The 18,236-nt window shown below is 37.1% G+C and overlaps 1 protein-coding gene across 1 annotated transcript; it reads right to left on the bottom strand.

The window, feature by feature from the left end:
* Positions 1-10,370: 10,370 nt before the first annotated feature.
* LOC110151626 (olfactory receptor 8B3-like) lies at positions 10,371-11,294 on the bottom strand. The gene has a single exon (XM_020915018.2). The coding sequence runs from the start codon at positions 11,292-11,294 to the stop codon at positions 10,371-10,373; it is 924 nt and encodes a 307-aa protein (XP_020770677.2).
* Positions 11,295-18,236: the final 6,942 nt, after the last annotated feature.

The raw sequence follows: 18,236 nt of genomic DNA, 5'->3' as shown, positions 1-18,236 counted from the left end.
TCTTCCCTAAAGAAATCTGAGAGCACAGGAGAAAAGGGTCACAAAGAGGAAAAACAGGGTTTTGCATAACATCTCCTATACAAGACAGTCTATGTGCTGGGATGACTATGAGTAGCCTATCCTGCACTCATGGATCTTCCTTATCATTATCATGGAAATTAGTTTCAGGAACTTTCCCTTATAAACCCTTTTTTAACTAAGTAGCAAAAAGCATATGGAGTGAGCCTATGGAGAGAAGGGAACTGCATATGCAAAGATAAGTATTGGAAAAAACCAAAGGATCATGAAAAAGAATTTTGAATGAGAACAGAATTTTTATTGCCTCTTCTCACAATTTCTTCATTCACTTGGCCTTCCCCTCACTGGTAAATTTAGAGGCAGTCATCCCAAAAGCCTAGTGCTCACCTGCAATGCAGATAAGACTTTACAAGGTAGGAACCAAGAAGATTATCTCTACATTAAAAAAAGGGAGGGGGGCGGTAGTGGGGGGAAGGGACCACAGTCTAAGAGAGGTTAAGTTAACTCACCATGTCACAAAATAAAACTTATAAATCTAGAAGAATGAATGTTCCATCCATGGAAAGGGAATTTACTGAGAAATTGCATCACCTGTGTCCCTTAGTAATTCAAACATTCCCTGCCTCTCTTCAAACACTTTTCCCTGCAAGATTCAGCTGAATCTCAGGACAGCAAAAACAGGAAATGAACTGTCATACTGTAGGTCCTCATTCTCCATCTCCAACAAAGGAAACATGAATATAAATGGAATTCAGAAGCTCACCCTCTTTTAAGTCAGAATATCCCCAGGGTTCTTCTTATTGTGTATAATTCCCCTGGTCCTTAAAGGGTAATTTCAGGTTCTGAGGCTTTAATTTCTTTGATTCTAACAAAATGTCACCTGTAATTAATTTCTGATATGCCCTCAAAAGCTTTCCTGAACTACAGGTCGTAATTATGATTATGACTTTGAGTCCTATCAAACTGCAAAAAACAATAAACAGCCTCTATTATTATCATTTTAGCCACACAGTAAGCCATAAAAGATTTAATTTGAGTGTAATGGTATAAGGCACTCCGTTATAGATGGCAGCAGCTTATTCAGTCTCTTCCCCAGGGAACAGTTTCTACGTGTAATGGGAACTAAGGGGACTGTATTTAAAATCTGTCTTTTAGTTCCTTATAGACTCAATCTTTTACTCAAATTTTCCCTTCACTGTAGAGATTTTCATCATCCAAGGAAGAGCCAAAATTAACTCCCATTTCCCATCAGCAAGATGGCAGAACAGGAAATGCTAGAATCTCCTTCTCTGCATGAATACATGGACTCAAAATCAATTTATGTACAGATTCCCTTTGTAAGAAATCCAAAACTTGTTTAAGAGGATCCTGCACACAGTTCAAGTGTGATACCAGTCATGTTGAATCTATTAAAAAAATTCAACATACATCTTGCCATATAGCTATAGTGGTTCAGACCATGTGACTGGGAAAAAATCACCAGTTCCCAGATTCTCCTTAGGAAGAGAAAGAGGTGCACAATGCATCCAAAACCCCAGCTTTCCTAGAGGCCATTCACAAGATTGACTTCTGTATAGCCTGTGTCAGAAAACTGAAGGGACATGGGATATGACAGACTTTAGCTACCTGAGGTGAGGGAGAAAAGAGAGAGCAGTTTGGTCTAGAATTCACTATGAACCCTCCCCCTGACTTAACAGAGCTAGCAGTAGAAAACACTTTTCCTACAGCTTCTCCTTGGTGAAGGAAAAGATGTACTGTAGTCACCTGGAAGCTGCGTGAGGAATTGATTCTAGTCTGCTTTGTTTTAGGAGCCTGATGGGACCCTGACATTCTCCAGATACCTGGAAGCTTTTAAAAACAAAGCAAGTGGATTGTACTATCGCCAGATTGAGAGGCCCACTTTTTCTAGCCAGGCTTATTAATGTTGGTCTTCTCCAGTACAAGGCCAGTTCATGAAGACTAAAATATGTTGCTAGTTTGCCTATGTGCAGACACAAACACAGAAAGTCAAGGAAAAATGAAAGAAAGTCCAATTAACACACCCCTCTGCTTTACAAGAAAGTGACACTACAAAGTGGCCCTAATGAAATTAAGAGTAACACACAGAAATAATGAATCAAAAAGCACAGTAACTGCACTGAAAAATTCACTAGATGGTCAAAGCAGCAGACTAAATAAAGGAAAGGATTGTATAATTTGAAAAAAGGACATTTGAAATAATTTATTAAATGGAGCAAAAAGAAAAAAAATAAAATATACTGTTAAAAATCTAAGGAATTTATGGGAAGTATCACATGGACCATATAGGCACTACAGAGATCCTTGAAGGACAAAAATATGAGACATGATCTAAAAGTTTCTCAAAGAAAAGCTGACTGAAATGTCCCCAAATCTGTCAAAGAATATGGACATCCAGAACCAGGAAACAATAAATATATCAAATACAGTAACTCCAAAGAAATCCACAACAAGACACATTACAATCAAGTTACCAGAAGTCAGACAGAATTTCTTCCTGAAATACGGTTGATTTACAGTATTATATTAATTTCAGGTATACAAATATAATGATTCAATTATTTTATAGATTATACTCCACTTGAAGCTACTATAAAACACTGGCTACATTCTTCACCTGTATAATACATCCTGGTTGTTTATTCATTTTATACATGCTGGTCTGTATCTCTTTAATCACCTGCTCCTGCATTGACCCTCACTGCTTTCCTCTCCCCACCAGTATCAATACTTTGGGCTCTGTATCAGTGAGATTGTTTCTGTTTTGTTATATTCATTTTTTCTTTTATTTTTTATGTTCCATACAGTATTCATCTTTCTTTGTCTTGTTTTACTAAATATAATATTCTCTGCTGCTGCTGCTAAGTCACTCCAGTCGTGTCCGACTCTGTGCGACCCTCTAGATGGCAGCCCACCAGGCTCCCCTGTCTCTGGGATTCTCCAGGCAAGAATACTGGAGTGGGTTGCCATTTCCTTCTCCAATGCATGAAAGTGAAAAATGAAAGTGAAGTCGCTCAGTCGTGTCCGACTCTTAGCGACCCCATGCATAATATTCTCTAGGAACAACCATATATTTGCAAATGGCAGAATTGCATTCTTTTTAATGGCCGGGTAATATAGTGTACCTGGGATTCCCAGGTGGTGCTAGTGGTAAGCAACCTGCCTTTCAGTGCAGGAAACATAAGAGGCATGGGCTTGATCCCCAGGTTGGGAAGATCCCTTGGAGCAGGGCATAGCAACCCACTCCAGTATTCTTGCCTGGAGAATCCCATGTACAGTGGAGACAGTCAGGCTACAGTTCATAGGGTTGCAAAGAGATGGACATGACTGAAGCAACTTTGCACCTACACATGCAATATACTGAATATATCACTGACCATTAAATATCATATATTTTTAATCTATTTAATCTTTGTTACTGAAAATAATTTTGCTATGAACACGCAGTGGCATTAATCTTTTCTGACTACTCTTTTCACTTTCTTCAGATATATACCCAATTGTTGGGTCATATGGTACTTTTATTTTTAGTTTATTGAGGAACCTCTGTACTTTTTTCCATAGTGGTTTAACCTTTATATTCCCTCCAACAGTGTACAGGGGGGTTCCCTTTTCTTCATATTCTAAAAACATTTCTGGGGGGTTTTTGATGATTGCCATTTTTAAAAGTATGAAGTAATATCTCATTGTTCTGATTTGCATTTCTCTAATAATTACTGATAGTTGAGCATCTTCTCATGTGTCTGTTGTTACCTGTGTATCTTCCTTGGAAAATTGCCTATTCAGTTCCTTTGTCCATTTTTTGATTGGGTTGTTTTGATATTGAGTTGTATGAGCTGTTTATGTATTTTGGATATTAACTCCCTTTGGTTATATCATTTGCAAATTTATCTCCCATTCAGTAGATAGCTTTTTCATTTTGTTGATGATCTTCACAGTGCAAAACCTTTTAACTTTAATTACGTCCCATTCATTCATTTTTGCTTTTATTTCTTTTGCCTTAGGAAACAGATTCGAGAAAAAAAAAAAAAAAGGTTTATGCAGAAAGAGATTTCCCTACATTATCTAGGAGTTTCATGGTTTTAGGTCTTACACTTATGTCTTTAAATAATTTTGAGTTTGTCTATGTAGTGTGAGGAAATGTTCATATCTTATTGTTTTATATGTACCTGTCCACTTCTCCCAGAACCACTTACTGAAGAGACTGTCTTCACTGTATATTTTTATCTCCTTTGTCATAGATTAGTCAGTCAAAGGAATGTGGGTTTATTTCTGAATTACCTATTCTGTTCCACTTATCTATGTATTTGTTTTTTGTGCCTGGGCCATGCTGCTTTGATTGTAGCTTTATAGTATAATCTGAAGTCTGGGCATGTGATACATCCACCTTTGTTATTTTTTTCTCAATATTGCTTTGGATAATCGGGGTCTCCTGTGATTCCATATAAATTTTGGGATTATGAGTTCTACTTTTGTTGGAAATGCCATGGGTATTTTCTTAAGAATTGCATTAAAACTGTAGATTGCTACAGACTTTTAACAATATTGATTCTTCCAATCCATAAACACAGAATATCTTTCCATTTAATTGTTTTAAAATTTTCAGAGTATAGGTTTTTCACTTCTTTGACTAAGTAGTTTGTTCTTAGGTATTTTATTCTTTTTGATGCATCATTAAACAAGATTGCTTTCCTGTTGTCTCTTCCTGATAGTTCATTATTACTGTACAGAAAAATAACAGATTTCTGTATATTAATTTTGTATCCTGCAACTTTACTGAATTCATTTATTAGTTCTAATAGTTTTTTTGGTGGAGACTTTAGGCTTTTTTATATATAGTATTATGTCATCTGCAAAGAGAGAGTGTTACTTCTTCCCTTCCAATTTGAGTGATTTTATTTCTTTTTCTTGTGATTGCTCTGGCTAGGATCTCCAATACTATGTAAAATAGAAGTGGTGAGAGTGGGCATCCATATCTTGTTCCTAACTTTAAAGGAAAGTCTTTCAGTTTTTCATTGTTGAATATGATGGTATCTACGGGTTTCTCATACATAGCCTTTATTAAGTTATATTTTCTCTATACAAACATTAGTAAGAAATTTTATCATGATTGGATGTTAAATTTCATCAAAAATTTTTGCATCTATGTAGATATCACTGCAGATGGTGATTGCAGCCATGAAATTAAAAGACGCTTACTCCTTGGAAGGAAACTTATGACCAACCTAGATAGCATATTAAAAAGCAGAGACATTACTTTGCCAACAAAGGTCTGTCTAGTCAAGGCTATGGTTTTTCCAGTGGTCATGTATGGATGTGAGAGTTGGACTGTGAAGAAAGCTGAGCGCCGAAGAATTGATGCTTTTGAACTGTGGTGTTGGAGAAGACTCTTTGAGAGTCCCTTTTAGGACTGCAAGGAGATCCAACCAGTCCATCCTAAAGGAGATCAGTCCTGGGTGTTCATTGGAAGGACTGATGCTGAAGCTGAAACTCCAGTACTTTGACCACCTCATGTGAAGAGTTGACTCATTAGAAAAGACCCTGATGCTGGAAGGGATTGGGGGCAGGAGGAGAAGGAGACGACAGAGGATGAGATGGTTGGATGGCATCACTGACTGGATGGACATGAGTTTGAGTAATCTCCCAGAGTTGGTGATGGACAGGGAGGCCTGGTGTGCCACAATTCATGGGATCGCAAAGAGTCGGACACTACTGAGCAACTAAACTGAACTGAACTGAGATATCATTTGATTTTTATTCTTCCTTTTCTTAATGTAGTGTATCCCATTAACTGCTTTCTGGATATTGAATCATCCTTGCAGTCCTGGAATTAATCCCACTTGGTCATGATTTATGATCCATCACTTAATTTAAGAATAGTTTGTTGAATATTTTTTACATCTATATTACTCAGAAATATTGGCCTGTAATATTATTTTTTTTTTTTTTGTAGTGTCTTCCTGTGGTTTTGGAATTGGCAGGTGCTGGCCTTGTTGAATGAACCTGGGAGTGTTCCTTGTTTTTCAATATTTTGGAATAGTTTGAGAAGTTAGGTATTAGCTCTTCTTTATATGCTTGGTAGAACTCCCATTTGAAACTGTCCAATCCTAAACATTTTTCCTTTGCTGGAACATTTTTTTAATTACAAATTCAAAATTAGTGATCAGTTGGTTCAGATTGCCCCTTTCTTCCTGATTCAGTCTCTAGAGTTTCTATGCTTCAAAATGTCCATTTTTCTTGGTTGCCAAATTGCTAGCATATAACTGCTTTCTGTATATACACCTTTATGATTTTTGGTATCTCTGCTGTTGGTTGTTATTTCTATTTCATTTTTTCATTTTATCTTGATGAGCCTGAGTAAAGATTTATTAATTTTTTTTTATCTTTTAAAAAACAACTCTTGGTTTAATTGCTTTTTATATATTTTTAATCTCTAATTCATTTAGTCTCTGAATTTTATTATTTCCTTCCTTCCACTGACTTTGAACTTTATTTGTTCTTTTTTTCTAATTTCTCGGTTGTTTGTCTGAGATTCTTCTTCATTTTAAGGCATACCTGTACAGCTATAAAGATACCTCTTAGAACTGAAAAAAAAAAAAAAAAAGTTGCATTTTTATCTGCATTTGTCTCAAAGCACTTTCTGATTTCCTATTTGATTTCTTCTTTGACCTATTAGGTTTTTGAGTAGCAGGTTGTTTAGTCTGCATGTGTTTGTGGTTTTCCCATTTTTCTTCCTGTAGTTTCATACTGGAGTGCCCAAAATAGGTGTTTGATATAATTTTTATCCTCTTAAATTTGTTAAGATTAGTCCTGAGGCCTAGTATGTGATGTATCCTGGAGAAAGTTCCATAGGTACTTGAAGACAGGGTGTGACTTCCCCTGAAGTGTGAATGCAGCCACTGCATTGGTGGGATGTAGGGCTGGAGGTGGTGGGGTTAGACCCAGAGCCAGGGGTGAGCAAGAGCTTCAGTTCTCAGTGGCTTTCACCACCTTATCAGGGGTAGGGTGCAGCCTGCGGTGCTGGAACAAGAGCCTTGAGAAACTGGGTTTCTCCTGTCTGTAATGGCAGTCTCTGATTTTTTCTGGGACAGGACCAAGGCCTGAGAGCTTGGGGTTGTGCTTCTGGGCTGGTTTCTCTTGTTCCCCAGTGTGTTTGTCTCAGTGAGAATCTGGGCAGGACTGGAGGGTTGGTGCCATACCACTGAACCGGGTCTGCTCCCTCCTAAGTTCTCAGAGGGATGTACACTCTGTTGATAATGTTCTCCTCTCTGGAGCTAGCTTCACTCCTCCTGGAGTGTGTGCAGAGACATATGAGTTGACAGCGGCTCAGTTGCAAGCTCAGTGTCCAAGTCACCTCTGTTTTGTCCAAGAGTGCACAGTTTCTTTAGCAATGGTGTCCTCCCCTTAGTGGGCAGCAGCCACAGGAACAAGAGGGACTGGAGCAGAAGCTCAGTTAAGGCTTGGTGGGAGTGTTGGAGTGGCCCCTACCAGCTGCCCAGCATCCCAGGCAGTTTTCAGTCTGCTGTCTCTGTGCTGTGACTGGGAGTGAGCACTTCCGGCACAGGCCCTTCAAGAGCAGGTCTCAGTTTCTTACAAACTCGGATAAACCTCCACTGGTTGTCAAACCAGATAAGGCGGCTCATCTTCCTGTTGTTAAACCCCAGGGCTGGTGTGCCTGAAATCTGGACCGAAATCTTCCCTCCTTGGGGAGGACTCCCTCGCCTGTGATCCCCCCTTCCTCTTCTCTGTCCCAGGCTAGGGGTATGTGCTCTGACCTGATGACTTCCCTCCCCTTCCTGCAGATTCCATGTGGATCATTCATTACAGCCTTGGTTGTAGAACAGCTGTTCTGCTAGTGCCCAGGTTAATATCAGCAAGAGTTGCTCCAAATGTAGTTGTACTTTGATGTGTTCCTAAAGAGGGGTGAGCTTAGCATCCTGCCACTCTGCCATTTTGATCTCCTTTCTTATTTTCTGTAGTTTCGATTGTTACAGGCTACCTCTGTGTGGAAGATCAGGCTTAGGTAAAAATTTAAGTTCTTCCCTGGTCTTTCTGAATTTGCATTATGTACAAGCATGGTGTACAAACATGGGCACTTTCTAATTACCCCTGGATGTGCTTCTTGATTTTAAAAGCCTTGGTCTTTGTGTCTGACTCCCACAAGACAAAAAAGAGAAAAACAAAGATGAGAAGGATAAAGGGTACTGGCCTTTTAAGCCCCTGGAAATCACTTCAGCTGTATCAGGAGGGGATTATAGCCACAGTGGGGAGGTGAACCAACAGTGGCCACTCCCCCTGTGTCTGCATGTCTGATTCAGGAGCAACAACTAGTAATCAGGGGACAGACATGGGATATTTGAGGGGAAAAGCCCTACTTTCTCACTTTGGCTACCGTTAAGCTTTGTGGAAGCTTCTCCTGAACATGTGCATGCCAGCCAGCCATGCAGAAAATATTTACATTATCCTTTGACACATTATACTAAGGACTTTTAAGGCAGAATATTTAACTAAGAAAAATAATAGTTCAGCATCCTTTTCAGTAAAGACAGGGCCAAAATTTGTGTATTCACAAAATATTTCTTTCAAGATGTCATTATACTGCCAGCTGCACTTTGCAGTTTAGTAACTTAAAATATTTATGGAAGCACACAAAATCAAGAGTGATTTAGTTGTTCCTAGGGCCTTGAGCTCTGTTGGCTTAACTTTGTTAAGTATCAAATAACAAGCTGGTGTCCTATCCAGAGAAACCCTCTGATAATGGAGTAGGTAGTCATTCCCTTCTCAAGGGGATCTTCTCAAACCAAGGACTGAAGGTTAGTGTCTTGCATTAGCAGGCAGATTCTTTACCTTCTGAGCCAGGGATGCTTGAAACCCCATGAGCTCTGAGAGTTTCTAGGACCTTCCAGAAAGAAGAGGAGAGTAACAGGTATGGGCTTTAATTATCCATCATTTTACTCTAAATTTCATCTTTCTAACTTGAATTCAAATTATTCTTAACTATTTTACTAGATTATTTATTATTTTATTACTGCTGCCTTTTTTCTGCCTGGTTCCAAATGTAACCACGGTGTTTTTCACCTTCATTTTCCCAAAGCAGTACTAATTTACGGTCATGTACTTTGCAGTTTTTACCAAAAATTTAAAGACATTTACAGTCCTGTACAGAAAGGATACAGTTTTAAAATAAAATGTTTCCTAAGCCTCATGAACACTTCTCACACACGGTCTCTTTTTTGTTGACCATGTGCCTTGCTGAGGTCTGTCCTAATGACATGATTCTGGGCTCCTTTCTCACCCAGGTCCTATTCTTTTAATAACAGCTATTTTCAAATATCCCAAATTCAGTTCTCTTAATTTTGCAGAAAAAGTAACCTAATTTGAGTCAATCATCTCACCAATATACAAACCCAACCAAAGAAACCAATGAAACTCTTTGCTAAACAAGCAAGCGTCAACAAAAAAGGTAACACATGGCATGAGACAAATTCTGTAATAAATAGTCAAGCTACAAGTTAAAAATATTTTCTCAAAGTACAGTCTTACTGAAACAAATAGAACAAAATGGATTTGATATGAGCAGTTTACAAATTAGTACACTTGAAATTAGAAGGCTAACAGCTTAGTCTAAATTTTTCCTTTAAAGCTGTGACTTTAAATCATTAACTGTTCTGAACTTCATTTTACTATTGATGAAATAAATATATTTATATGATGTGCATGTACTGGTTTCCCTGCACAAAGGTAAAAAGAAAATACTTGCCGAAAGCAAGATTTAAAATATTTACAGGCGTAAAATGAATTACAGTCAAAGTCATTTTAGAAACTTCAGTATCTAGCATTTAAAGGAAACATTTTTTCATAGTCAGATAATGGATACATGGGAGTAGAAATCGGAGATTACGATGCATGCTTCTAAAAGTAAGTGGTATATAAGCACAACTCCAATGAAACTGTTACTCTGGTGTTATCTAGGTGATTTTCTTCATTTGTTGCTCATTATATCAGAGATATCTCAAATTTGATCACTTGAAGACCATTTTCTTTTTCCAGTAAAAACTAAAAGTTTGAAATCACAAAAAAACACAGATAACATTTCTAGTTTAATGTTATTACTATATAGGAAAAACGGAGGAATACAATCTTGTGTAAATGGTTAGAAAAAGAATTTCCAGATAGAAAAATTGGAAGTAAATTATTGAAAAAAGGCACACATTTTCTTAATCATGTTATGAAAAAACAGGATAATAAGGCTGCAACTAAAAATATTTAATTAATGTTAATTAACACAAAATCTCCTTGTCATATCAATAACTGCACAGAAGCACACTCTCTGATCAAAACCATCTAGGCAGGGTTTTTCTCAGAGCAAGTTTAACATCTTTGTTCCTCAAACTGTAGATTAAGGGGTTCAGCAAAGGAACCGTATTGGTGTAAAAAACAGAAGAGATTTTTCCTTCATCCATAGACACAGCAGAAGATGGTTTGAGATACACAAATGAAATTGATCCAAAGAAGAGAGAAACAGCAATGATGTGGGAACTGCAGGTGCCAAAGGCTTTGGATCTGCCCTCTTTGGAGCTTTGAAGGATGTTGGAGAGGATGAAAACATAAGAGACAAAGATGGTGATACTGGGCACAATGATATTGAACCCTGCTATAATGGAATCTACCAGCTCATTGACATAGGTGCTCATGCAGGAGAGCTTGAGCAGAGGCATGATATCACACATATAATGGTTGATGGTGTTTGCCTCACAGAAGGTCAGTCTCAGCATGCATTCAGTGAGAACCATGGCACCGGCAAATGCCATGAAGTATGAACCAAGCATAAGTCTGGAACACACTTTAGGGGACATGATAACATTATACAAAAGTGGGTTACAGATGGCCACATAGCGGTCATAGGCCATTGATGTTAGCACATAGATTTCAGAAATCACAAAAAAAATGAGAAAATAGAGCTGGGTCATGCACCCCATGTAAGATATAAACTTCTTTGATATGAAGTTAATCAGCATTTTGGGTGTAAACACAGAAGAATAACAGAGATCTATGAAGGACAAGTTAAAGAGGAAAAAGTACATTGGCGTGTGTAGGTTTGAACTCAGCCCAATAAGGGTTAACAAGCCCAAATTTCCCATCACAGTGACCATATACATTACTAGAAAGAGGAAGAAGAGCGGGAGCTGGAGATCTGGTTGGTCTGTCAATCCCAACAAAATGAACTGAGTCACGGAAGAGCCATTTCCTAGAGCCATTCTTCTCTAAGTAAATCTGTGAGCACAGGAGAAAAGGTTCACATAGAGGAAAAACAGCTTTTCTCATAGCAACTCCTCTCACATAGTGATGCATGCACAGGGAATGACCAGAACTATCCAAAATTTGACCCACAGAATTTTTTTACCATTACCATGGAGATGCAAGACAAGAGTTTTCCCTTTCAAGGCGTTATAAACTAAACAGCAAAAGAATCACCAAGGTTTAACCTACAGAGTGAAGGGAACAGCTGCCATATGCAAACATAACTGTTGGGGGGAGAAAGAAAGGGAAAGGGAAAAGAAGTTTGAACCAGGACAGGATTTTCCTTCTCTCATCTCACCATTTCTTCTTCATGCATTGGACCCACCCCTCACCAGTAAATTGAACCCTGTGGACCATAACCCACTAGGCTCCTCTGTCCATGGGGATTCTCCAGGCAAGAATACTGGAGTGGGTTGCCATTCCCTCCTTCAGAGGATCTTCCCGGCCCAGGGATCGAAACTGTTATCTCTCGGTCTCCTGCATTGACAGGCAGGTTCTTCACCACTAGTGCCACCTGGGAAACCCAAAATTGAAGGCAGCGACCCTCAGAGCCTGATGCTTTTCTCTAACACAGATTAGACCTGATGGAGTAGGAGTCAAAGAAACTGTCATATATAAGATCCTTGGTCTCCATCTCAAACAAGGAAAACACGAAAATAAATGGAATTCAGAAACTCACCCTCCATAGCCAGAAAATCCAAATTCTTTCTTCTTATTATGGCTATATCCCTGATCCAGGAAGGTCAATTTCAGATTCATAGACTCTGGTTTCTTTGATTCTAAGAAAATACCATCTGCAATTAATCTCTGATATTCCCTGGAAAGTATATTCAGAATTATAGATCATCATCTTGAGTATGACTTTTCACTCTATCAAGGAGCAGAAAGCAATAAACGGCCTCTATTAATATCATTCTTGCCACACAGTAAGTCACAAAAGATATTCTGTGAGTGTAATGGGTATAATGTACTCAGATATAAAAGGGGCAGCCGCTTCCTCAGTCTCTTCCCCAGGGAACAGTTTCTGGGTGTAATAGGTAACTAAGGGGATTGTATTTACACCTAGACCACAATATGTCTTTTGTTCCTTATGCAATTAATATTTCATTCAAGTTTTTCCTTCGCTGCAGGGACTGTTAACCCTCCAAGGACAAGCCAAATTTAACAACCATTTCCCATTAGCAACATGCAAAAGACCCCAAGCCCTAGAACCTCCTCCTCTGTATGACCACACTGATTCAAAAACAATTTCTGTACAAATTCCCTTTGTAAGAAACCCAAAACTTAGTTAAAAGGATCCTGCACACAGTTTGAGCATGATACCAGTTATGTTGAAGTTGTTAAGAAATTTCAAAATAAATTCTCGCCATATACCTATGGTGGTCCAGAACCACGTGACTAGGACAAACTTCCCCCAGTTCCCAGATTCTTCCTGGAGAGATAAAGAGATGTACAACACACACAAAGCCCCAACTTTTCTAGGGGTTATCCTGAAGACTGGCTTCAGTATAGCCTGTGCCAGAAAGTGGAGTGGACATAGGGTATGGCATAGGTTAGCTGCCTGAGGTGAAAGAGAGAACTGAGATAGCAGTCAGGGCTAAAATTCACCTCCCCTTGGCTTAACACAGCTAACTGTAGAAAATACTTATCCTACAGCTTCTCCTTGATTAAGGAAAATGTGCACTGTGCATCCAATGACCCGATTTATCTAGGGGCTGCTTGAGGAATTGACTTTAGTCTCCTTTGTTTTAGGAGCCTGATGTGATCCTAACATGATCCAAATACTTGACAGCTACTAAAAACAAAGTGGATTGTACTTTTACAAGTTTAAAGAGGTTTGCTTTTTCTAGCTAGGCTTAATGATGTGGGTTTCCTCCAGTACAAAGCCAGTTCATGACAACTAAAATAGGTTGCTGTTTTGTCTATATACAGACATAAAGGCAGAAAGTCAAGGTAAAATGAAAGAAAACTCAATTACATTCCAAAAAAAAAACAAAAGCCTTTCCAAAAGAGCCTAAAAGTGGCCCTAATGAAATGGATACATGATTTACATGACAGAGATTCCACTTAACTGCCATAAAGATGCTTATTGTAGTCACAGAACAATACATGAACAAGTGAGAATTTTAGCTTTATGAATACCAAGCAGAAATCATGAAGCCAAAGAACACAATAATTGAATGGAAAAATTCACTAAAAATTCAAAACAGCAGACTAAACAAACTGAGGAAAGGATTGTAAAATTTGGGGGGGAAAGACATTTGAAATAATTCAGTAAATGGAGGAAAAAGAAAAACGAATTAAAAATAGTGGGTAAAAAGTCTTCAAGCAATAAATGCTGGAGAGGGTGTGGAGAAAAGGGAACCCTCTTACGCTGTTGGTGGGAATGCAAATTACTACAGCCACTATGGAGAACAGTGTGGAGATTTCTTAAAAAGCTGGAAATAGAACTGCCATATGACCCAGTAATACCACTTCTGGGCATACACACCGAGGAAACCAGATCTGAAAGAGACACGTGCACCCCAATGTTCATATCAGCACTGTTTATAATAGCCAGGACATGGAAGCAACCTAGATGCCCATCAGCAGACAAATGGATGAGGAAGCTGTGGTACATATACACCATGGAATATTACTCAGCCATTAAAAAGAATTCATTTGAATCAGTTCTAATGAGATGGATGAAACTGGAGCCCATTATACAGAGTGAAGTAAGCCAGAAAGATAAAGATCATTACAGTATACTAACACATATATATGGAATTTAGAAAGATGGTAACGATAACCCTATATGCAAAACAGAAAAAGAGACTCAGATGTATAGAACAGACTTGTGGACTCTGGGAGAAGGCGAGGGTGGGATGTTTCAAGAGAACAGCATCGAAACATGTATATTATCTAGGGTGAAACAGATCACCAGCCCAGGTTGGATGCATGAGACAAGTGCTCGGGCCTGGTGCACTGGGAAGACCCAGAGGGATCGGGTGGAGAGGGAGGTGGGAGGGCGGACCAGGATGGAGAATACATGTAAATCTATGGCTAATTCATTTCAATGTATGACAAAAACCACTGCAATGTTGTAAAGTAATTAGCCTCCAACTAATAAAAATAAATGAAAAAAAAAGAACTCTAAAAAAAATTAAAAAATAAAAATAGTGGGTAAAGTCTAAGGGATTTATGAAAAATGTCACCTGGACCATATAGGCATTATAGAGATTCAGAAGAAGAATGTGAGAAATGAAGCAAAATATTTCTTGAAGAAAAACTGGCTGAAAAATCACTGTCTATGCAAGGAAATGGATCTCCAAAACCAGGAAACAAAAAGGATCCCAAAGAAATCAACAGAAAAAGACGCCTTACAATCAAGTTACAAGAAGTCAAAGACAGAATTTTTTTTATTGAAGTGTAGTTGATTTACAGTATGTTGTAAGTTTCAGATGCACAATATAGTGATTAAATATTTTTATAGGTTATACTCCATTTAAAGCTATATTAAAATACTGACTGTATTCTCCATCTATATATTTTTATTTTATGCATACTGATCTGTATCTCTTAATCCCTTCCGTCCTTGACTGTCTCTCACCTCTTCCGTCTCCCCACTGATAACCACTACTTTGATCTCAGTATCTGTGAGATTGTTTCTGTCCTATTATATTAACTTTTTCCTTTTTATTTTTTATATTCCATATATAAGTGGTAATACAATATTGGTAATTCTCTGTCTGCCCTATTTCACTAAAAAATATTCTCTAGGACCAACCACATTATTGCAAATGGCGGAATTTCATTATTTTTATTGGCCGAGTTATATATTATACATATATTATATAGCCCAGCTTTTAAAATATTATATATGATACTTAGTCATTAAATATATATATGTGTGTGTACATATATACAAATACATGTATATGTATATATACATTTTTGCTGTTATTCACTCACTAAAGGCATCTCTGACTCTTTGCAACACGCCAGGCTTCCCTGTACTTCACTATCTCGTGGAGTTTGCTTACACTCATCTCCATTGAATCAGTTATGCCATCCAACCATCTCATCCTCTGTCACTCACTTCTCCTGCCCTCAATCTTTCCCAACATCAGGGTCTTTTCCAGTGAGTGGGTTCTTCGCATCAGGTAGCCAAAGTATTGGAGCTTCAGCTTCAGCACGTCCTTCCAACGAATATTCCAGGTTAATTTCCTTTAGGATCAACTGGTTTGATCTTCTTGCTGTCCAAGAGACTCTCAAGAGTCTTCTCCATTACCACAATTCAAAAGCATCAGTTCTCCTAGATCATTACCATTAAAGCTCATCACTTACTTTAGGTTCTCTTTTGATGTATATTACATAGGTTTGAACAAATTTATAATGACATATATCCACCATTACAGTATCATACAGAGTAGTTTCATTGCCTAAGAATTAATCTGTGCTCTGCCTATGGATCCTTCTCTCCCCTGGCAACTAATGATCTTTTCACTGTCTCAATAGTTTTGCCTTTTCCAAATGGTATATAGTTGGAATCATATAGTATGTAGCCTTTTCAGATTGACTTCTTTCATTTAGTAATATGAATTGTTTCCTCCAGTCTTTTCACAGCTTGATGGCTCATTTCTTTATAGTGTTATATAATATAACTGTCTCGATGTGTCACAGTTTATCCACTCACCTTCTGAGGGATATTTTATTAGCTTCTAGGTTTAAGTGATTATGAATAAATTCTGCTATAAAGATCCATGTGCAGGTTTTTATGTGGATGTAACTTTTCAACTCATTTGGGTAAATTCCAAGAAGTGTAATTGCTGGATCTCATGGTAAGAGTAGGATTAGTTTTCTAAGAAATTGCCAAATTGACTTCCAAAGTGGCTGCACCATTTAGAATTCCCATCACCCATGAAAGAGAGTTCTGTAGTTCCACATTCTCTTCAGGACTTCATGCTGTTTATATTCCAGATTTCAGCCATTCTAACATGGTGTAGTAGTATCTCATTTTTTGAAAAGTATCTCATTTTATTAAATCATGGTTGATTTATAATGCTCTGTTAATTTCTCTTGAATAGCAAAGTGATTCAGTTATACATATATATATATATATATATATTCTTTTTCATATTCTTTTCCATTATAGTTTATTATAGGATAGCAACTGTAGTTCCCTGAGCTATACAGTAGGACCTTGTCTATTCATTTCCTATATAATAGATTGCACATGCTAATCCCAAACTTCCAATCTATCCTTCTCCAACCACCACTCCCTTCCCCTGGCAACCATGAATTTGTTCTCTATATCTGTGTGGTTCTATTTCATTGTTGCTTGATGCCATATGCAGTTTCTTGATGCCATATGATGTTGAGCAACTTTTCACATGCTTATTTGTCAATTGTATACCTTTTTGGTTAGATATTTGTTAAGGTCTTTGACTCATTTATAAATAATCTTGTTCTATTGTATAGCACATGGAACTCTGCTTAATGTTATGTGCCATCAGGATGGGAGGGGTGTTTGGGGGAGAATGGGAACATGTATATATATGACTGAGTCCCTTGTGTGTTCATCTGAAACTATTACAACACTGTTAACCAGCTATACATCAATACAAAATAAAAAATTTGAAAAAAATAAAGAAAGCATCAAGTACTTGGAAGGATCTAGAGAATTTTATGATTAGTGAAATATCTCATATAGAAACATAGTATAAGATACCAGTTATATAGGAATCTAAAGTATAAAACAATCAAATGTATACATCAAAACAGAAAGAGGCTCACAAACAAAGAAAAAAAACTATAGGTGACCAGCAGGGAGAGGGGCAAGAGGGGGGTACAGGATTAAGAAATAAAAATTACTATGTATAAAGCAGATAAGCAACAAGGAGTTATTGCATAGCACAGGGAATTATACAATTATCTTGCAATAATTTTAATGGAGTATAATCTGTAAAAACACTGAAACACTATGCTGTACGCCTGAAAATAATGTTGTAAATCAACTATATTTCAATAAAAATGCATTTAAAAAATAAATTTCAGCATGAAAAGGTGTTTGTAGTTAAAAAATTATAATAGAAGAGTCTTGGACAAACCAAAAGGAGTTAATACTGTATTTTGAATGGCCTGATGTAAGACTTCAGGCATAGGAATCAAGGGAGGTAAATTGAACTGGCAAAAGAAAATTTAGAATGAAAGACCTATATAGCTATCTAATCTTATCTAAATAATTTATTTCCAAAATGTGTTGTATACAATATTTACATGATTCTGTGTTAAAGTATGTCTACCAAGTAATTAATTAAGAAAACTAGCAAGAATTCACAAAGCTATATATCATCACAGTTTTTAATTATAAATAGGTCTATTTATACAAATAATCCTCCAAATAAAAAGACAATCAGCAAAATCAATGACAGCACCAAATTCACTCACACGAATTTGACTAAATAAGCTCTTTTAAAACTTACCTATCTCATAGCATTTAGCTAGATTTTTGACAACAAATACACATGGGGGGAAATATAGCTGTAAGCACTGAATCAATTATGTTGGAAACATTTTATGACCTTGGTAGATATTAAATTGAATGTTTAATTATTTATTAAACCATGAATGAATGTTCAGTGAACATCTAGCATGTCTGTTATGTTTGATGATAAAGAAAAATAGGTATTTTCAACATTTATCATATTAACATAAATTATCTAAAAATTGAAAATATTCTCATATTTAAAGATGAATTATGATGATTTTATCTACTCGATAATATTTCCAAATAAAATCATCAAAATTCTAATGTAAATGTGTGCTTGTTTGTGGAATGTAATTTTTCTGTCAGGTCTTATTAATGAAATATCAATTACTGATCAAAAATTCTCTTTTTACTTATTTTATTGAAGTAT

Source organism: Odocoileus virginianus, unplaced genomic scaffold (genome assembly GCF_023699985.2).
Source record: "Odocoileus virginianus isolate 20LAN1187 ecotype Illinois unplaced genomic scaffold, Ovbor_1.2 Unplaced_Scaffold_19, whole genome shotgun sequence".
NCBI classification, from domain to species: domain Eukaryota; kingdom Metazoa; phylum Chordata; class Mammalia; order Artiodactyla; family Cervidae; genus Odocoileus; species Odocoileus virginianus.
The sequence above is the reverse complement of the archived record's forward strand: the minus strand, read 5'-3'. Positions and strand labels throughout refer to the sequence as shown.

Coding starts and splice junctions, on each gene's coding strand:
- LOC110151626 (XM_020915018.2), bottom strand. CDS start 11,294: ATGGCTCTAGGAAATGGCTCTTCCGTGACTCAGTTCATTTTGTTGGGA.